The sequence below is a fragment of the Canis aureus genome, chromosome 12 (genome assembly GCF_053574225.1).
Source record: "Canis aureus isolate CA01 chromosome 12, VMU_Caureus_v.1.0, whole genome shotgun sequence".
Lineage (NCBI taxonomy): Eukaryota > Metazoa > Chordata > Mammalia > Carnivora > Canidae > Canis > Canis aureus.
Genome location: NC_135622.1, coordinates 25,763,808 through 25,785,274, shown reverse-complemented (window position 1 = coordinate 25,785,274; position 21,467 = coordinate 25,763,808). Strand labels below are relative to the sequence as shown.

The 21,467-nt window shown below is 39.8% G+C and overlaps 2 protein-coding genes and 1 non-coding gene across 25 annotated transcripts in view; 1 reads left to right on the top strand and 2 right to left on the bottom strand.

Annotated features, from left to right (window-relative positions):
• The window catches only part of IMMT (inner membrane mitochondrial protein), a 37,240-nt gene extending 27,395 nt beyond the window's left edge, over positions 1-9,845 (top strand). For 12 of the 18 annotated variants that reach the window (XM_077843164.1, XM_077843159.1, XM_077843157.1 and 9 more), the window contains 4 exons: positions 4,239-4,462; positions 6,485-6,616; positions 7,558-7,687; positions 8,901-9,845. In XM_077843164.1, the coding sequence (XP_077699290.1) occupies positions 4,239-4,462; positions 6,485-6,616; positions 7,558-7,687; positions 8,901-9,514 (1,100 nt within the window). In that variant the 3' untranslated portion in view covers positions 9,515-9,845. Of the gene's footprint in view, positions 1-2,787; positions 2,803-4,238; positions 4,463-6,484; positions 6,617-7,557; positions 7,688-8,900 lie in introns of all 18 variants that reach the window. The other 6 variants (XM_077843158.1, XM_077843167.1, XM_077843165.1 and 3 more) reach the window with 1 other exon arrangement.
• A 5,576-nt stretch (positions 9,846-15,421) lies between these two features.
• The window catches only part of PTCD3 (pentatricopeptide repeat domain 3), a 29,943-nt gene continuing 23,897 nt past the window's right edge, over positions 15,422-21,467 (bottom strand). For all 6 annotated transcript variants that reach the window (XM_077843176.1, XM_077843174.1, XM_077843175.1 and 3 more), the window contains 8 exons: positions 21,293-21,399; positions 20,244-20,322; positions 20,063-20,153; positions 18,942-19,027; positions 18,314-18,462; positions 17,001-17,042; positions 16,293-16,451; positions 15,422-16,017 (listed from right to left, as the gene is read on the bottom strand). In XM_077843176.1, coding sequence (XP_077699302.1) covers positions 15,945-16,017; positions 16,293-16,451; positions 17,001-17,042; positions 18,314-18,462; positions 18,942-19,027; positions 20,063-20,153; positions 20,244-20,322; positions 21,293-21,399 — 786 coding nt within the window. In that variant the 3' untranslated portion in view covers positions 15,422-15,944. The remainder of the gene's footprint in view (positions 16,018-16,292; positions 16,452-17,000; positions 17,043-18,313; positions 18,463-18,941; positions 19,028-20,062; positions 20,154-20,243; positions 20,323-21,292; positions 21,400-21,467) is intronic.
• LOC144281439 (small nucleolar RNA SNORD94) lies at positions 17,332-17,466 on the bottom strand. The gene has a single exon (XR_013349973.1). It is a non-coding gene; the product is annotated as a small nucleolar RNA SNORD94 (small nucleolar RNA).

Genomic DNA, 21,467 nt, shown 5'->3' with positions numbered 1-21,467 from the left:
CTCCTCTAAAGTACTTGTCTATGGTCTTCCCACTAGGTTAAATTCTCATTTTTCTGAGCCAGCCTCTGAAGTTATTAACTTTAAAAATTCTTTCACTGATTTTGAAAATGCCTTTGGGAAGATATGAAAACCCTAAAGTCATCATTCTCAACCTAGGGCATTTTTGCCTGCTGTATTAGGGAGGTGCTACTGGCATTCAGTAGATAGAGGCCAGAGATGCTGCCAGTCTCCCTGCAATGCACAGAATAGCTCCTCACAACAAAGAATTACGTGGTCCAGAATGTCATTACTACCAAGGTTGAGAAACCTGACACTAACGAGAATGTATCCTGTGGAAAGTGAAAGTCCCCTGCAGTAGTCTCTGACCTTGTGTATGTGCATGTGTGTGAGATGTGTGCAATCTCCATTTTAATTTTTTACTAATTGAAAAAATTGATTATACATTTACATGGTATAGAATTTGAAAAGTACATGGCATCTGATAAAGTTTCCCTTCCACCTCTGCCTGCAGCCACAAATTTTCCTTTCAGTGTTACTGATATGTTGCACTGGAGATAGTTAATTATTCCACATTTACCCCAGCCCTTGATAAATATCCTCGCCTCTGAAATCTGAACTCATTTAAGACTTCTGCCAGACTTCAGTCCTATTTCACTAAGTTATAAATGTCCTGGTGATATTCATTTGTCTGGTATCTTTTCTGTGTTCTCGATAACTGAGCAGTGTCAAACATAAAACAGCCAACATTATTTAGCATGATCTCGTATGTAGCACTGTGTTCTGAGTGCTTCATGCGTATTTCAGATTCATAACAGCCCTGGGTGCTTGGGTGGCTCAGTTTAGTGTCTTGAGTCTTGATTTTGGCTAAGGTCATGATCTCTGAGTGAGTGAGGTTGAGCCCTGCGTTGGGCTCCATCATGGCTATGGAGCCTGTTTGAGATTTTATCCTTCTCTAACTCTGTTCCTCCCTGCCACACTCCTGTTGCACATGCTTGCTCACTTGCTTAAAAAAAAAATTAAAATTCATAACAGCTCTATGTGATAAAGTTTTGTTATTCTCATTTTACAGATAGGAATATTAAAACACAAAGAGGTTTAAAATAATTTGCCCAAGGTTGGAAATAGAGCCAAGATTTCATTCTTACCCACTACTAGCCTCATTTCTCTGCCTGATTGATTTGTATTGGCAATATAGGACTCCCTTTTAGGCTTTTGAGAAGAGGAATGATCTGATTGTAATGAGGAAAATTAATTTTCATGACATTGAACATGCAGGGAAGGGATGTCTAAGGGCGAGGAAGCTAGTTAAAAGCTGCTGAAGTAATCTGAGGGCAGAGTGATAGGGATCTCCTGGTGTGTGTGCCAGGGGCACTGAAGATGAAGAATAGAAAGAAACTTAGAAGTGATCATTTAGCAATTGATTTGTTGAACCATAACTTATGGTATCTAGTGAAGTTCAGAATGTATATGCTCCCTGATCCAACTGGTGAGCTCCTAGGTATGTGCCTAAGATGACACACAGGTGTTCAAGGTGACATAAAAATATTCATAGCAGCCTTATATTTGTAAGAGCAGAAAAATCCGAAACTGCTAAATGTGCTTTCCATTTGGCAGTATAAAAGAATGAACTAAAACTATATCTCTCAAACATAAATGTTAAGAAAAAAAGTTGGAGAAGAATACATAGAATAGGATACCGCTTACATGAAGCTTAATTAAGAACATGCAAAGCAAAATAGTGTATTGTTTTAGGATGTGTACACATGTAAAGCGTAACAAACTGAATGATAAACACCATATGGGGGGAAGGAGAAGGAGCCTTTAAGGGGGAGCGTTGGTGGATGTTGCAAGGATAGGAAAATGAAGTGTGCAGGGCTTAGATTTTCATTATTTCCAGGGGACAGTTCTTTTATTGTTATAGACTGTATAGTTATATTTTTTACCTTGTTGAGACTGACATCTCATTTTGTTCATCTTGCCCATTTTTCTTGCAACATTGGGACCAACGACTGGTTGCAACATTGGCAACCAGATTCCTTTTTTTTTTTTTTTTTTTTTTTTTTTTGGTTTAATACCAGATGAAGTAGTTGACTTTTAGAACCATTTTGGATGAAAAATACCAGTCTTTGAACTTTCTGAATCCAAGAGTCATGCCCATGATGTGAAGAGAAGAAGCTCATGCTGAGAGGCAGGAGACTGGCTGTGTTTCCCTTCTCCTATCACTGTGTCCTCAGGGTGGTCCAAATTACTTTTTTATCCTGTACCATCAAATCAGTCATAGTTCTTAATTTAATTTTCCCAGGTTAAATGGAGATTTAATGTGAGTTCACTGCTTTTAAGTTTCCAAAGAGGAAATATTAATTATTTGAAATGTTAGGAGAGGTCTAGTACTGAGAACAGAGTCCAGACTGAGACTTAGTGAGTTATGCTATGAACTAATGCATAAATGGGTGGGGGCAGGTGGGCCAGTGTTAGTAAATGAGAATTGCAGTTTCTGTGTAAAAACTAAGTTGATTGCTCTAGCAAAAATACTGATGAGCCCCTGGAAACCAAAGCTACTTTCAGTATGAATGACACTCTTTGCAAAATGTTAGAATTTACCTTGATTTATATTGTTCTATGTCCTTTTAAGTTTTAAGAAATAAACTATTGTTTTGCTTTCTAATATTAAATACACTTTTCTGTTACTAGTTTCTGATTCCTTATTTCTTTTTGGATTTTCCTATTTAATGATTAATAACAAATATGTATGGTTTTTTTTTTTCAAACTGTTCTTTTCCTTTGTAGGTATTTCTGATCTAGGTGAGTAAATTACATGTGTTTTGATTCTTAAAATACTGAAGTCTTTTTGTTTGCCTATGATTCTTAAACTAAAGAATCTTAAATAATTTATAACATAGAATTATGTTGCATGTGATAAATCTGATTTAGATTTTTTTGGTATTCATGTGCTAAAGCTTTTATTTTGTAAAATTTCAAATAGTAAAAAGTAGGAGGAAAACTATAATAAGCTCATGGATCTGTCATCCAACTTCAGCAATTATCAACACATGGCTAGTTTTTTGTCATTCATTTCCCCAGCTTATATTGAAGCAGATCCCAAATACCATATATCCTTTTCAGTTGTAAATAATTCCTGTATGTTTTTAAAAAACACTGTGCCATTATCACAACTAAAACAATAATTCTTTAATGTCATCATGTGTCTATTTAGTGTTCAAATATCCCCAAACTTTATAGAATGAGTTTTTTTAGTTGTTTTATTTGAATCAGTATCCAAAGGAGCTACACATGTTGAATTTGGTAAGTCTCTTATTGCCACTTTGTTTTTTACTTCTCAGCTCTTTTTTTCTCCTCAGCTCTTTGATTGTGGAATTGGGCCATTTATCATGTAGTATTTCACACATTGATTTTGTTAAAAAAAATTTTTTTTAAGATTTTATTATTCATGAGAAACACACAGAGAGAGGCAGAGACTAGGCAGAGGGAGAAGCAGGCTCCTCTAGGGAGCCTGATGTGGGACTCGATCCCCAGACCCCAGGATCATGACCTGAACCAAAGGCAGACGCTCAAACACTGAGCCACCCAGGCACCCCTGATTTTGTTAAAATTCTTAACCTATAGTAATATGTCAGAATACTTTTGGAATGTGAGATTTGAAAACAACACACATGCTTAAGCCTAAATCAGAATCTTTGGGCATGTATATTTTAAAAAGCTTGACAAGTGATTCTCATGAACTGCTCAAGTTGCCGATCACTGTCCTAGGTAATACCATCTGTTTAAGAAAAGGAATAAAAACTCTTACCAGGGATAAGTTAGAGAATCTGAATTTGAGTTTTAGCAGAAAAGAATATTAGGATACTTGTTATTACTAATCACAGTTAATGCATGAATGAAAATATAGACTAGTATGTAAACTGTCTTTAGAGGTAAAGTTATGATGAATTATAGTCTATTTATAATTCAGATCGGAAGTACTAAATTGGGTTCCTGGAAAAGAATTGATTATATACTTGAAGGCCTATCTAAATTACTTTACTTGGGACTGAAAATACCTTAGTTAGTTGGACACAGGCTATGCATGATGGCAGTGAGAATCTAAATCTGTCTTCAAAGGGTTAGCCACCCTTTGCTTTTCTTTACAGCGGTTTAAATTAACATTCATTTGAAATAAGTACCTTGTAGATGTATAGTTTCGTGAAATCATTAACATTTTAATGTCATTTTCTGTTTAGCTGACAAGCTGTCTACTGATGATCTGAATTCCCTGATTGCTCATGCACATCGCCGCATTGACCAACTAAATAGAGAGCTAGCAGAACAGAAAGCCACAGAGAAGCAGCACATTGCACTAGCCTTGGAAAAACAAAAGCTGGAAGAAAAGCGGGCATTTGACTCTGCAGTGGCAAAAGCATTAGAACATCACAGAAGTGAGATACAGGCCGAACAGGACAAAAAGGTAGAAGAAATGAGAAATTTAAAGTGAATCCTCTTGAGTAGCCTTGTTGGCTACTTCTTTGCCCCCTTTGCTCAGCCTCCCAAGTTTATCCATCTAAACTATCACCAAGACTCTTACCTAGTCCTGTGACTTGGAAAGTGAAATCCTGTCTATCATGGGGACATTTATGTTGCTATCTCTGGCCTCTGCCTCACCTTTAGGTTCCTCCTTCGAGCAGCTTACTGGATGTCTCTAACTGAATTTTCAGTAGTTGTTTCAGACTCAACTTATTCAAAGCAAATTTCTTCACTCTCCCCAACGTGTCCCTCAGCCCCTCAGCTTCTTTCTCTCTACATCTCTATTTACCCAGTTGCTCAAGCCAGAAATCATGCTTTGTCATTCCTCCCTCAACTCTCACACCTGGTCCATTGACACATCCCACCAGTTCTGCATCCAAAGAAAATCCTATTTGTCCACTTTCCCCTAAGTCCAGATTGTCACCATAAGAGGTTCCCTGTTTTCTTTTTTCCCCCTTTTAAAAAAATGATTTATTTATTTATTAGAGAGAGTGTGAGCTGGGGGAGGGGAAGAGTGAGAGAGAAAGAATCCTCAAGCAGACTCCCTGCTGTGCATGGAGCAGGAGGTGGTGCTTGACCCCCGACCCTGAGATCATGCATGCATGACCTGAGCTGAAACTAAGAATCAGATGTTCAACCAACTGAGCCACCCAGGTGTCCCCCGGTTCTGTTTTCATACCCATCTTTCTATGTCTGTTTACATGGTAGTTGATCCTTCTAAAACCTATTCTGATCAGTTACTAGGCTGCTGAAAATCTTCCACTGACTGTACACTGCATTTAATACAAAATCCAAACTCTTCACCCCTACTAAAAAAAAGGCTTCTTGATCTCATTCTTTTTTGCTGTGAGTCAGACTTTCCTTACTTCCCTTATTGCCTGTATTTGCCAAGTGCCCTGGTTTTTTGTTTGGTTTTGTACCTTCACTACATAATTTGCCCTGGGGTGTTTGCTCTGCCTTATACATTGTTACGGTTCCTCTCTTTAAACCTTAATTACAAGTTTGGATGTCACCTTTTCCTGCAAGGTTTTTCCTGTTCCTTCATTGTAGAGTATCTGTATTACTTTCTCTCATACTGCCTTATGTATTTTTTAAAAATAAGTATCACAGTTTGAGATGTCCAGTTTATTTACTGTCCAATTCCTCCAGTGAATTGTACATTATGTGAGAACAAAAAAGTTTGTGTGCCTTGAGTACCATTCCATCCAGGCATATGGTAGGCACTGCCTGGCAAAGGATTAGTACTTTATAAATATTTATACACTAACTGAATGGGTTTATTCATTACTTACATTATTTCTGAGAAAAAGTAAGTTATGAATTCCAGATAATCAGTACTAACTAATTTGTAATATGACCTATGGGCAATTGTTAGGCAAGACATGATAGGCTTTTCATATTTTTGGTTGGGTCTGGGCCATGTTGTGAATCTAAATACATATTAAAGTAAGCAGTTTCCGAGCAGTTTTCTTTGTTTAGAAGAAATTGTGTAAAGTAACTACCAGATACTAATTTTCTTAATAGTTTTTTACAGTAGGCATTATTATTCATAGGTCACACAGTTGGTTGTGGTGAAGCTGTGTTTGATCCCAAGTCTGTGTAGTTATTTTTTTCCAAGAGTTGTGATTTGTTAATTCCCAGGGAGTGTGTGATCAGGAAATGACAGTATTCACCTTGCATATGACGTAGCCTGGTGATATGGGAGAAACAGAATTTGGAGCCAGAGAGACTCCTAGACCTCTGTTTAAAATCCGATTTTTTGCCTCAGCTTTGTGACCTTGTTTTTGAGTCACCTTCCAACGTTCAGCTTTCTGAATGATGTACGAGAAGTCAGGAATATGTACACATGTATGGTACATCATAAAGGTTTAGGACATGGAAGCTGTTATCATTTCTACTAGTCTTTCTCTTTTTTCTAAAAGCAAATGTGGAGAATTAAGAACTAATCATTCCTGTGGTTTCACAGGTAGAAGAAGTCAGAGATGCCATGGAGAATGAAATGAGAACCCAGCTTCGCCGACAGGCTGCTGCCCACACTGATCACTTACGTGATGTCCTTAGGGTACAAGAGCAGGAACTGAAATACGAATTTGAACAGGTGAGGACCTTTTCCTTTTCACGTGCTTTACATTAATAGTCTTTCCTTTCCTTTTCATATGCTCTGTATGTCATTCTCTCTGAGGATATGGAAGAGTGGGGAAAGATTGCTAATGGCACCCAGTCTTGGTACAATGGGGCCTTTGTATATTTTTACATAAAGATGTATCTATGTGTTATTGATCACATGTGTTTTATATCTGTGTCCTAGTCATTTGGAGCCTTCAAAGCTTTAAGGTGGGTTGGTACAGGGGGTTTAAAAAATACAGATATATTTGACATGTGTAACTCCTGCTTTATCACCACAAATTCCTATGGATTATGTGGTAATGCTCAGATTTTTATATCTGAGGAAACATCCTAGAGAAGTTAATTTGGAAATGACAGCAAGTCAGGATATCTTTAATCATAATTAGTTTCTATTCAAGCCATTTATAATATATTAACTTATTTTGTCTCACAAGAAGAGAATGAGGTTTTCCACGTAAAGAAATCTCCCAGAAAATTGAAATTTATGCCACAATGAAAAGGTATTTTACTTTAAATTCTATTTGATGGGTATTTTTCTAAGAAAAAAAAAGAATATATAAGTTCTTGAATTGAGGATATCAAATACAGTTTATCATGTTGGGGTGACTGTACAGTTACTTCCTAAAGTTGGTATTTTTTCCATTTTTAATAGCTTGCATTCTTCTCCTGGCCTGTTTCCTCTAAAACTTGGTTCTATCAGTAAATTTGTAGGAATCACATACATCAACTGTGGGTTTTAGGAAATTTTTGAAACCTTAACACATAGCGGAAGATTTTCATGACAAATGTTTGGAGATTTTAAAGGGCCTTTTTGCTTGTGGAAGTGGCAGTTGCTGGAAGATTGTAACGTCCCTATAAGTGCCATGTGTTGAAGTAGCACTACTCTTTTCTGGACACTATGTTTTATTTCAGGACCTTTCTGAGAAACTCGCTGAACAAGAGTTACAGTTTCGTCGGCTCAGTCAAGAGCAAGTTGACAACTTTACTCTGGATATAAACACGGCCTATGCCAGACTGAGAGGAATCGAACAGGCTGTTCAGAGTGAGCACATGGGCCTCTTATGATTTTATTCATTCCAACTTTTTAGGGTAATTTCTTATTAGGAGAATGGGATATGTGCATCAACACTAGGACCTAGAGATGCTGAACTCATCCTATTAAATTTCATTCATTTCTGAGAAAATTAGCCCAGATTTGAAAGTTTGGAACATAGTTTGTGAGAGGAAATTAAAAAGAACCTAAAAATTAAATCTAAATACTTGAAGTTTTACTCTGTGTGATAGACTGAAGATCACTATTTATGAGATAGGATACCCAACACTGTTTGGTTATGTCTTCGGTGCCCTGAGTGGAGCAAAGGTAGTGTATCCCTATGCTCTCTCTCTAGCTCTGCTGATGTGTCTCCAACCCTGTTCTGGAAGTGATTTACTGATTCAACCCACCAAATGGACAGTAGTTAATCTGAAGCTTTCATGTACCACATTAAAAGAGAAATGTCCTGACGGGATGTTAAAATGAATTCTTTGAGGGTATTATAGAGCCATCTTTGTCAGATAAGTATAAAAATAAACTACTCATGAACTTTCAAGATCCAGTAGTCCATTAAGTTTACTTCAAGTCCTCCATTCCTTTGCAGGAAGTTTCTGATGGCATTAACATAAGTCTTAGCCTAATTTAAATATGTCCCTTTCTCAAACATTCTAAAATAAGTATCTCTGAATTAGATACCATGTGTTGTCCTAGATGTCCCAGAAGGAGGGGAAAAGAGACATAATTAATGCTTGTGCACATATATCCTTCCAGTTTTCTCCATGGTTTTATTAAAATCAAGTCCTCCCTGGGCCACCTGGGTGCCCCAGGTGGTAGAGCATCCGACTCTTGATTTTGGCTCAGGTCATGATCCCAGCGGTCATGAGATCAAGCTCTGCTTTGGGCTCCACACTGGGCATGGAGCTTGCTCAAGATTCTCTCTCCCTCTGTCTTTCCCCTGTTCGCTTTCTCTAAAAAAACAAACAAAAAAGTCCTCATCAAATTAGGCTTCCCATGTTGCCTAATGAAGAGGCTAGCTTCCTAAGAAAGAACATGCTGGAAATAATGGTAGGGAAGGTTGGAAAAGGCTCTCTGGCCCCATCATTTACATGTGTGGCTTTAGCCTGTTTAGGGTATGGGGTGCATCAGATCTCTGGAGGTATTGAGAAGGACATGTAGTTAGATGGTGAGAAAATGTTTTTCTTTGCCGTTTTTTTCTTTATAGGTCATGCAGTTGCTGAAGAGGAGGCCAGAAAAGCCCACCAACTCTGGCTCTCAGTGGAGGCATTAAAGTATAGCATGAAGACCGCATCTGCAGACCTGCCCACTGTCCCACTGGGTAGTGCGGTTGAGGCCATCAGAGTCAACTGTGCTGATAGTGAATTTGCCCAAGCTCTAACCGCAGCTATCCCTCCAGAGTCCCTGACCCGTGGGGTGTACAGTGAAGAGACCCTTAGAGCCCGTTTCTATGCTGTTCAAAAACTGGCCCGAAGGGTAGCGATGATTGACGAAACCAGAAATAGCTTATATCAGTACTTCCTCTCCTACTTGCAGTCGTTGCTCTTATTCACGCCTCAGCAACTGAAGCCACCAGCGGAGCTCAGCCCTGAGGATATAAACACTTTTAAGTTACTGTCCTATGCCTCCTATTGCATTGAGCATGGTGATCTGGAGCTGGCAGCAAAGTTTGTCAATCAGTTGAAAGGGGAGTCCAGACGAGTGGCACAGGACTGGCTGAAGGAAGCCCGAATGACCCTAGAAACTAAACAGATAGTGGAAATCCTGACGGCATACGCCAGCGCTGTAGGAATAGGAACCACTCAAGTGCAGCAAGAGTAAGGTCCAGAAGAGTTTTGTAAAGTCCTATTTTATGTGAAAGGGAATCAGCAGTGATATATGAAGAGTTTGCAACAGGGTCCCAGAATTGTCTAAGAAGGAGCAGGTTACAAGTACTGTTCTAAATGTTAACACCTGTTGCATTTATATTATTTCCACTTGCTATCATGTCAGTGAACTCCAGGAGTACTTTCTTTGCAACTTGTGTAACATTATCCGTTTTTCAGGTTTTACTGATCAGGCTTGTGAGCCAATCAAAATAATGTTTGTGATCGCTATTACTATTGATTTTGCCCTTGGAGCAAACTGAATAAAACAGAAAGATGAAAACTGAGTAGTTGATATCCCTTTTCAAAAAGTGCCATTTCTGGTTTGTTGTATGTGTAGACAGTCTCTTTGAGAAGCAGCAACAGAAGTAGGAAGTCCTGGGCACTGAGTTTCCAGGTAGTGAATTGTGTTCCAGAAGTGCAAGGTCTATTTTTGGTTTTGAAGGTTCTGGTGAACTGATTCCAACTAGTCAAACTCGAGTGATATACAAGCCACAACGCCAAAATATTTATTATTTTTATAAATATTTTTATTTTTTTAAAAAGATTTTATTCATGAGAGACACAGAGAGGCAGAGAACAGGCAGAGGGAGAAGCAGGCTCCACACAGGGAGCCCAATGCAGGACTTGGCCCCAGGATCCCAGGACCATGCCCTGGGCCAAAGGCAGGCACCAAACCGCTGAGCCATCCAGGGATCTTTTTTTCTTTTACCCATAAATTAATTCAACAGCCCTCAAAACAGATGACAGCTCTCAGTTCTGAAACCCTGGTAATCGACCTTGCTCCTTTCTGGTACTCAGACTGGGATCTCTTCATTGAAGTATGGGGGTAGTGAGCCTGGAATCTTAACAGTATCGAATAATTTTGTGGTATAAACTGGATTGCCCTGAAACCTAGAGAACTTTTTTTCTCTGAAGGTTAGGACAGTTGCCATATTGGGTAAACATAAAAAAATCCTACCTTTGATTTTTTTTTTTAATTCCATGAAAATACTGTCAACATTTTTTCATAATTTTTTGTTGGGGTTTGTGTTCACGAAGTGACTGAGGAGGCACTTTTATCTGAGCAAAGCATCTGCAAATCCTGGAGGTGAAAGGAATTCTATTTCCAGAGGTATATGCCAGACCCTGAATTTGGATTGTTACATGAAGTTTGCATGACACTTGCCCTTTGATTTGGGGATCTTTTGGTCCTATTTTGGTCTTGGCTGGTACTACTAATATTCTATATGTTCCTCCTAAATAGATTTTTTTTTTTTTTTTTGAGATTTTATTTGAGAGTGCACCAGTTGTGGTGGTGGGGGGAGGTAGGAACAGAGGGAGAGTGAGGAGCAGATTCCCCACTGAGCGAGCCAGATGTAGGGCTGGATCCCAGGACCCGGGATATGAGCTAAAGGCAGGCAGATACTTAGCTGACTGAGCCACCCAGGAGCCCCCTAAGTAGATTCTTAAATTAACAAAATGTATGTAGTGTCTCTGATGGAACACATTCTTTGTGTAATGTCCTTAATTTCTGCAGTTAGAGTGGGCTATTTTTATCAGAAGATAATGAGGCTGTTCTAAATTCAGCCTTTCTTCCCCTCTGGAATGGCATGAAATTGCAAAAATACATTAACTTGCAAAGCTGCTTACCTGTTTGTCATAGTAAAGGTGCTTATTACTTGTTTGACTTATGTAGCATGTAAAATATTACCATGTATAAGGAAATCTAAATTTCTCCAGGAGCTGGGAAATAACTCTTATCAGATGTGATTGGGCTCATATAAGTAAACAATATTGAACAATTTATTTTAGCTCTATAAATCAAAATAAGGAAGACCCACTGGCTTTCAAATTTTAGTAGTTCCATTAACTAACCTCCTCACCCCCATTGCATATTGGGAAATGGGATGATGCTGAAAGGGGTTGCTTGGCCAAGCCTTGAATTTCTCTCCATGCCTAGTAATACTCCTATCTTCCTGAGATGTCACTCACCAACGCTTCAGTGAACAGGGCCTTTATATGGGTTCTCAGTTCTACTTGATGAAAGTGGAATCCAAAGAGGCAGAGTTGGGGAAAGATGGATACATCCCAGGGCATATAGAGCCAGGCAGCTTCACTCACCAGGTTTTCACTTAAAATATAAGTGGTAAGTTCTATCTCTGCCACTTCTGACTTGATCGTGTGAAGCAAATCATTGTCATGCTTTCATTGTCTCAATCTATTTTAGCCTTAAATTGGGTTACACCTTGTCTCCCTCTTGAGTGCTGTAGGAAGTGTTCAACATTTTTAAACTCATGCCTCCAGATAGAACTTTGAAACTCTGATCTTTGCTTTACTGTTGGAGTTTCAAAATCAATAATGTAACTAAAATGCAGTGTTAGTCTTTTTTAAGGCCCATGGTCTTTCTCTTAGTATTAACTCCTCTGTTCTTTCTTAGCAGGTTCTGGATAAAAGGAGTCTCCAAGTCCCAAATGATTTGTCCCAACAGTAACTTCCTTGAACTCAGTGAAGAACAGATAATGAGTTAACATACACGGGAAATAAAAAGGATTCAATATCAGGCAAATCACTCTTCCATCAGGTCTAGTGGTCACCGTTATCCCAAACCAAAGTTGAACCTTCCTGGTTTTCTTCTCCCTAATGCAGCATTTTAGGGACTATGAGGTCAGCAGGAAAGTGTAAGAAAGGACAGGGGTTGAAGAGAAAGAAGATAGCTGGCCACTCTGTCCTTTTCTACATGGGGAGGTCATGTGGTTTCACTGGCTCATTAGTTCATGCTAGTTGTGTGGACACTGCCCTTGGTCACCAGAAGAGGAAGGGGTTCTTGAGGGATTAAGAGGCCAGAGCCAGGGTTGCCTGGGTGACTCCATGATTGAGCCTTTGGCTCAGGTCATGATCCTGGATCCCAGAATCTAGTCCCACATCAGGCTTTCTGCTGGGAGCGTGCTTCTCCTTTTGCCTAGGTCTCCAATTCTGTGCGTTTCACAAATAATCTTTTTTTAAAAAAAACAAGAGCCTACGGTAGTGCCATCATTGTAGGAACAGATTTCACTGGTACTGGTGGCAAAATTTAGGTTTCCCTGGGAATAAATGCTCACATAACCTTTATTTCTCTTGGACATTTAGTTTTCAAGAGTCTGAAATCCTGCTAAGCTCTGTAAACTGTTCATGGGCTTTATCTCCAGCAGTCCTGAATTCTCTGAAGTCCATGGCTGTGTGGATTGGATGGACTGGGTTTTTACAGTTTAGGCTCCTTCCTGGGCCAGGGTGGATGTTCCTCCACTGCCCAGATCCTGTGTATCTTACTTACATTTCTGTCATTCCATTAGCACATTGCCTATTATCAACCAAATCAAATACTTTTCTCTGGTAAATTACAACTCTGCCTCTAAAGATCTGCTAAATGACTCCATAAACTTGCCCTAACACATCCTTGCTCCAGTGACTGCCATCTCAGAGCATATCCTATTTGAATGTTCTTAAACTTGAACTTTACCAGCAGGAAAATAATTTACATCATGACCAGGTACACTTATACACGTGTGTATCTATATGCATGTATCTATTGCACTATAAAATACATCACAAAACAGCTTTATTGCATGTGGTGTACTTTTTCTAACCCATTTCAGTATTCTAATCATCCACATTTGACTTCCAAATCCTACAGTTTAAAGACCAACGTAAGACTACATTTTATTGCTAGAGTCCTCAAATGCTCTCTTAAACCTCAGATCTGCCAGTTTGTAATTTCCATGCACTGGTGATCTGAGGCATTTTGAACAAATTTATTCACATTTAGCAGGACTCCTCCTTTGACCCTTTCCATTCTATGGGTCGTGACTCCACAATTTGTTTTTGATTCTCTGATTTCTCCTGGTCCTTTTTGGTAAGTTTCTAAAAAATAGTAAAACTACCCTCAGTTCCCAATGCCCCAAATATTGTTTTCAGATTATTTTAACAGGGTTGCTTTATGTCATTAATGCTCCAGAGCTTTTCAAAACTGGATTCTGGTCCTAACTGGATTGATTTATAACTCAAATCTTTCTCATACCATTTTGTTGGAAATGCTGAGCTGACTTTTAAGTTTTTCCTATATTAACATCTGTGAACTGTTAAGAGCTGTTAAAAGTGGTCTTAAAAATGACTAGTACATGACCAAAAAGCCACTCATTTTAGTAAATGCCTTTCAGGCATGTAGTGCTTGAGTTGTATCAGCGACTATTGTAAGGAAAGACAGCAAACTGAGGGGAGAGCCAGGGACCAACAGAAGAGATGTGCAGTTTCCAGACTCGGCCCAGAAAATTGTTAACAGGTGCTCTTATGTACTCTGCCAGCTGGAAGACCCTTCTCATGAAGGTTCTAGAGAAGGTAAGGCCTCAAGATAGAAGATTCCTGAGTAGAACAGAACCTCTGCTCCATTGACCTATATATCCACCCAGGACTGTTGAGAAAAAAATAAACCTTTATTATTTTGGAAAAAAAAAATGGATAGGTTGACTTTTGGCACAAAGTAGAGAAACAGAACATCTTTTACTATTAGAGGCTAATATTTCACTAGTCAGTGAATAAATATTTAAAAATGAGGATGGAGGGGCCTCTGGCTGGCTCAATTGGTAGAGCACGTGACTTTTGATCTCAGAGTTGTTAGGTTTGAGCCCTATGTTGAATGTAGAGATTAAAACTTTAAAAACGAGAATGGAGACCAATCACATAGGGCAAATTTTCTGAAAGTCTGAAGCAGTTCTTTGCCTAGAGTGGGCACTATAGCAGTTAAAACAACTGAACTACATTGAAGTCCATTATAAATTACCATGACCTCAGTCCAGATGGGGTCCCATCAACTCTATAGCTGCCAAGCACTATGGTGAGGATTCAGTTGGGGGCTGGCAAGGGGAGAAGTGTGCCACACATTTGTAGGGATTGCAGTGAGTGAGTACTTGGCCAAGAGAGCGAGGCATGTATAGGTGAGATGGGAAGGAGCACAGAGAAGAGAAGCCTCCAGGAAGCCAGGTTCTCCCTGGAAGTTGTAAACCAAAATCAAAGGCTAACCTTTCTTTTATTTATTAAAAGATCTTTATTTAATCATGAGAGATCCACAGAGAGAGAGAGAGAGGCAGAGACACAGGCAGAGGGAGAAGCAGGCTCCATTCAGGGAGCCCAACTCAGGACTCGATCCCGGGTCCCCAGGGTCTGGCCCTGGGCTGAAGGCAGCTCTAAACCGCTGAGCCACAGGGCTGCCCAAAGCTAACCTTTCTTAATGGTCCTTTTGTTCACTTTGATATGTCAAGGAATAATGCACATGAATGCTTAAGTAGTTATTTGCTGTCATTTCCCTGCCCCCTTTGTCCTTGAATTAAATGTCTTAAACACAATCTAGGACACAACATGAACCAATACTTAGATTTCTGAAGATGCACGAATGGATCTAGGCCTAGATAGAATGGATGGAAAATGTAAACGGAACAGACAACAGTACAAAATTGCTCATAAATGCCAACCCTGGCAGGGTAAGGTTGAAGCTGTTCATCTGTGGGGAACTCATGGGGTCTCTCAGTTAATCTGGGACCAGGTATGAGCAAAAGCAGCTTGTGGAAGCCCTGGTGAAGGGTTAAGAATGGTCCTAATAAACCATGCAGGTTCCTGTTAACTTCCAATACTGTTTCAAAGTTCTGGTGGTAAGAGAAATACCAGACTAGAGATTCTTGATTAGCAGTCCTCACTTTAGACCACTTTCAGTAGAGCACAACTAAAGGTGATGGCAAAAAAGGGGGAAGCAAGGGAGATGAAGCACTTGTAGAAATCCCAGGGCTCAGGGGAAACAGGCTATGTCAAAGTAATAGAAGTGCGCTAAAAAAAAAAAAAAAAAAATTGCGCTCAATGCACATTACCTAGTGTTTATTTACAGCCCTCATTTTCCCATACATGTAGCTTAAAACTCCGCATCCTAGAAATGATTAAACAATGGCAAATTTCTCACCTCTAAATATCCCTAAAATTGGTATACTGATCTAGTATCAATGGAGATACATGTGCAAACCTCCTTTAGACACGTCCTTTTCTAAGGTTGCAAATCAGCCAATGAAGGCCAAGTCCATGATGGGAGGGCAAACCACAAAGGGCAACAGTGAAGTTGGCCAACAAACACTGTAGGTACAAAGCTTATGCTGAAACCAGGAGCTGTGTCCAAAGAAATGAAAATGGTAGGTCGGCTTCTGTTTAAATGGGTGGCTTAGTAAGTATCAAATTCGGAATTTAAGTAGTCCCTCTGGTATCTATTGTTCTTAAAAGTTGAAGTCTGAATTCTCTTGTTCTCTTCACAATATGGTTGAACAGAGATGTCAATTCTCAAGTGTAATTACAATAGCTATGCTAGGCCATAGCTGCTCCTGATTCACCCACTTTTATATGCCTTCACTGATGTCACTGTCGCTGTCGCTGTCACTGGTCAGTGACGTTAGGTTTCCCAGGGCTTCCCTGTAAGGAAAATAAACGAGGGTTACACTGCATTTCAGTCTTGTGGGAGGGGACTCTGCAGCTGCACTGAACTATAATGAAAGGGGAAAAGGTTTCAAGAGCCAAAACTATAGGCCTCTCTGATGTATGTGACAAATGAAATAACTAACTAAATTAATGCATCCTGATTTTTCGCAAAGAAAAAAATTCAGGAGGCAAAAAGCTATAAACATTGAATGGGTAGACAAATGGTCTGCTCCATTTTTATCACTTTATGTTATCCATTCAGGACTTACTTTTGTTCCTGGCTGATTGCAAAGTCAGCCATCACTCTCTGGGTGAGGCCTTCACAAATAGGCAAGCTGAAGGCACCTGCCAGCTTCACTACCTCAATGGCCTGGGCAGGACTGTTGGATGCTTTTGCAGAATCCATAAACTCATTCAGCAACTTATTTCTGTAAAAGAAAGACAAAAAGTCAACATTCCCCAACAACCCCTGAATCCCTTCAAAGATTTACTTATTTATTTTTAAAAGATTTTATTTATTTATTCCTGAGAGACAGAGGGGGTGGGGGGCAGAGACACAGGCAGAGGGAGAAGCAGGCTTCATGCAGGGAGCCCAATGAAGGACTCGATCCCGCGTCTCTAGGATCAGGCCCTGGGCTGAAGGCGGCGCTAAACCACTGAGCAACCTGGGCTGCCCAGAAGACTAACTTTAATGGGCCAAAGAAATATAAGGAACACTGGTTCAGTATGCCTTCACTAAGGATCTGTTGAATGTATCCCCAGTGTGCTGCAATCACCAAGCAGATTAAACACAGTGCTTGCTTAATCTAGGATACCCTAGATGGTGGAAGCAACTGTCCATTTGCCTAGCAGAAGAATGCTCAATCACTGTGACTAAAGTATGTAAAAAAAAAAATCCCAATCACCCCATGGTAAGAGTTAAAACCATGCACCTATTTCCTGGATATACCGAGGCAGACCTGTTAACTTCAACTTACCCAGGGATCTTATTATGCTTCCTGAAAAGCCCCAACATTTTCCTGTTCAAGACGAGATACAAGAAAGATAATAAACAGAAGGTGAGCAGATAGTAGCGGTTCAGTTCCCTCTTTCCTAACTTCATGTAGGTACATTTCAAATTTCCCAAGCAAATCTGTTGAGGATTATTGGGGGTGGTGTATCCTCTTCTAGAGGATCACTTCAGTCCTCCCAGGAAAAAAGACGACACCCTGTGGGTAGCTGGAAGAGAGGGATGCAACTGAGTGGGATCTCTTTCCTCTCTCACAATCCCAGAATGAGATCAGTATCCTAGAATTACGTTGTGAAGAGCAGGCTCAGATTGAGGCAAGTCTCCTGTAAGTGCTCCCCAGCATCCTGCCACATGCAAGACAAAGGAGAAACACATACATTCAGCTCCCATGACTCAGCTGAGGTCCGTACCCCTGCGCCAATCATCACAGCCTGATTCATAACAAGTGTGTGTCAACGGGAGTTTAAAAATTTGAGCATCAAAGGTTTTTGTCACCAGCAGTGCAGCAGGCTATACGTGTGATTCACACTCCTAAGACAAGTTTAGGCGGCAATGCCTTCATTCACCAGCTTTTTCCTCAAGATAGTGAACAGCCACATTTTGGGCTGACAATCCTCCGTTCAAATCAACACTTTGTGTTGAAAATGCCATATACAAGTACCCCACTTACTGTTAGAATACATATTTCTACCCAGAACAAAATACAGCCATACCACTCTATCAGGACTACTCCTACAAAGTATTCTTTTGTTAACTTCTCTGCTTTTGGAAAAAGGAATGCATGTAAGGGCTCCATTCACAAACACATTCTTAAGAATTAGTATGTGAATGGGGTGCTGATGAAAACACCTAACACAGCTATACAGTGAAACAAAGATGGTTTTAGTCAAGGCCATGTTTGTAAATGCCAATTTCCACAAGTCCCAAGGGCACAGCCTGCATTTTAAGCATTGAGTGAAATACATGGATAAGTCAAATGCCCAAAACATATTAAAAAATAACTTTCTTTGAACATTCCAGTTAAGTGAACAGGTAAGTGACTATTTGGCCATGAATATATAAAACAGGTCAGAAAGAGAATTAGCTCACTAGATGGCGTCATCTCTTAAATACAATGTATATACCATACTGGTCTTCCAAAAGTTTCCTTTTCAGTTGTCACTTGCAGTTCCCATAGAAAACTCATTATACAGTCAAATTAGAAAACTTGTGACCAGGCAAAATGTTCTCTGAGATTCAAGTACAAATGCTTCTAATTTACACTTGTGGTTTTGTACTCACCAGGCTTCCTGGGTTCTCCCAGCCCTTAAAAAGAGGACAGCTATACAGTTCAGAGAGTTGGCTGGCCAATCAGGAGCAGTCTGTCTGGCATCCTGGCTCTCGTAAGTGAATTTGATATCTGCGGCACAGTCTGCAAACGCCACCTGAAGCTGAGAGGCTCTGAGAGTCAGCAGAACTGCCTGGTTGGTTTTATGAGAATCAGGTTCAGGAGACTCCAAAGAAGCACTGACATCTTAGAGCAATGCAGTTTGCCACTCACATGTGGAGTGACGAGTAATCACGGAAGAATGCGCCCTGGCCTGGGGTAAGTGATTTGCAAACTGGCCACATCTTTCAAATACAAGATGGATTTTCCTTTTAGATAGGATTTTTTTCAAAAAGCTATTACTGTCAAGCCAGAAAGAAACTTGCTTTTGGACCTGAGGAATGAAAGGGACTTTAGAAACGGGATTCTGCTACTTGCTACATATGTTTAGATACAGAATTTAAATCTGGGTTTAGGTGGCAGAATTCAGTTTCCCTAGAAGAAACCAAGGGAATTACCCTCTCTGGGTCCACAATGTTGGAGAAAATACTGACTAGCACACATCTCACACTGTAACAGGACTTGAATCTGGATATACCCTACCTCTGGTGGGTGCTGATCCCTCGCCATGAGCATCAGAATCTCTTCTTTGAGGTCACTGCGAAAAGTGTGACCATATTCTTTACTATCTTGAAACAGAAAAAGAACAAAGAAATGATCATTGTCACATAAAACCAAAACTCTTTCACTGACCTTGTCCACTGTCATAGTTTTTGGTGGGTGAAAGGAAGTTGCTGACATTATTTATTCCAGACTCCAAGAAAACCAGCAGGATAATTCGTGTTAAGAATGGATGGAAGGGCACCTGGGTGGCTCAGTGGTTGAGTGTCTGCCTTTGGCTCAGGAAGTGATCTTGGGGGTTCTGGAATCGAGTTCCACTTCGGGCTCCCCGCAAGGAGCCTGCTTCTCCCTCTGCCTGTGTCTCTCTCATGAGTAAGTAATTAAAATATTAAAAAAAAAAAAAAAAAAAAAAAAAAAGGACGAAGGAGCAATGAAAGGCAGTAACCTGCTCCCAGTCAATTACTCTCGGGCAGCTACCAGGCTCGATATGATAAGACACCTGTTTTATGGCACTTGGTAATTGTCAATGACGTTGTATGTTAACAGTCACTACAATCTCATGAGATAGTAGATCAGGGTGCTTGTCTCATTGTTCAGACATGGAAACTTGAAGCTGACAGAAACTCAAGTCGTGCTCAGTCATATAGAAAAAGAGATACAGCATCTTCTATAGCCAGTTTATACACAGAAACCCATAATCACGCCTATTTCTTAGAGACCTAAGTATCACTGACTGGTTAACAACTGAGTCATGAAGAGCAGCATGATGTAGAGGACTAACAAAGGCTTCAGGGATGGAGACCAGAATTGATTTAGGGTGTGTATGTAATTAGCACTGATCTTCCCTTTGTCATATCATACAACAAATGCACAAAAGTCTACCTTTTCCTGTCACAAAGGAACTAATTTAGGTCATGTTCAATGCATTTTTACTCACATAGTCCAATATGCACTGTGAGCCAGCAACCATGAAGCAAACCTTAACTAATAGATTCAATTTAGTGAAAATTAGAAATTTCCATCCCTAACAATGTTAACGTGTTTGTTAACCAAATGTAGGACAATGAAGTGAGATGGGCCTGAACAAACATGCTGAAACCAACCTTTCCAAATTTGAGGAATCACTTCTAGTCGGTTGGCCACATCCAATGCTTGGAGAAGATCTATCAAAGTTTGGGAACGGGGAAAGAATACCTGATTAAGAGAAATACAAACATATTTTTAAAATGTTAATCAGTAAAGACACCAAACACATTTACAATGATAAGTAATGAATCATCTTACGGAAGGTACCAGGTCCTTATACCACTTCAAGGTGACATCAATTTGTTCCATGAGACAAAGCAAACTGAAAAACTTAGAACTGTAATGGAGAGAAAAGGTAGCTTTAGTCTCAGATGCCTAACAATAGAATGTTACAGCACAGCTTATATAATGATATGTTACACAGAATTTAAAATCAATTTATAAGTTACAATGTCAAGTTATGTGGGCCAATGCTTGACCTGGGAGGTGCTAACTATGCTCTCTGGAATTCCCAATTAAATAACTTCTTATCCACAACTAGCGATTCATGATTGCCTCCTCAGTATGCTCTCAGGCCATGGCAAGCAGTGACAACACCTTCATTTTAAAAGCATGCAATGTGAAGCAAGGATATGGACACACAATAGACAATCATCACATGCCTATTAATAGGCTGCCTCCTTAAGTTCTTATTTGTTTTTAATTACCTGAAGTCAGACTCATTAAAGGAGTCTCTTTGGGCTTCATCTCTGTATTTTCATCTTTAAAAACAAGAGGCTGGAGTGCCTGTGTGGCTTATTTGGTTCAGTGTCTGCCTTTGGCTTGGGTCATGATCCTGGAGTCCCAGTACTGAGCCCCACATTGGGTTCCCTGCTCAGCAGGGAGTCTGCTTTTCCCTCTCCCTCTGCTGCTCCCCCTGCCCCTTCTCTATCCCTCACTCTCTCTCAAATAAACAAAACCTTACAAAGACAAAAAACAAAGAGGTTATACTGAAATTGTTAGGGATCCACCCTGTTATACATTCAAAAATATAATATAGGGTGCAGAGAAAAAAGATATATACATTTAAAGTGTTACAAAGAAAAAGAGCCTAAAAGATACACATCAGACATCTCAGTCTGGCAAATCTGTTTTACCACTGCTTGAATTTCCAAGTGCTCAATTAACATGTACTGCAAGTTACGGACATGCTGCCTGCAGAGGTGACATGGGAGTGCTACCCCATAGTCTCCCACTTGCAGAATTGACTAAGTGATTGCTTAAAGAGGTTCCAATAATGCAAAAGGATACATTTCTAGCACACTTACTAATAGAAATTACGCCGATGATCTGGTCCAATGAATTTCCAGTTGTCTCCAGTGTTTAAAAGGCCATGTACTTGATAAGCAAGTTCTAGATCTCTGAGAAATGAGCACTGAAAATTTGCAAGCAGTAATAAGCATCACTCAAGTTTATCAGCCAAACAGTGGCTTGATCACTAAA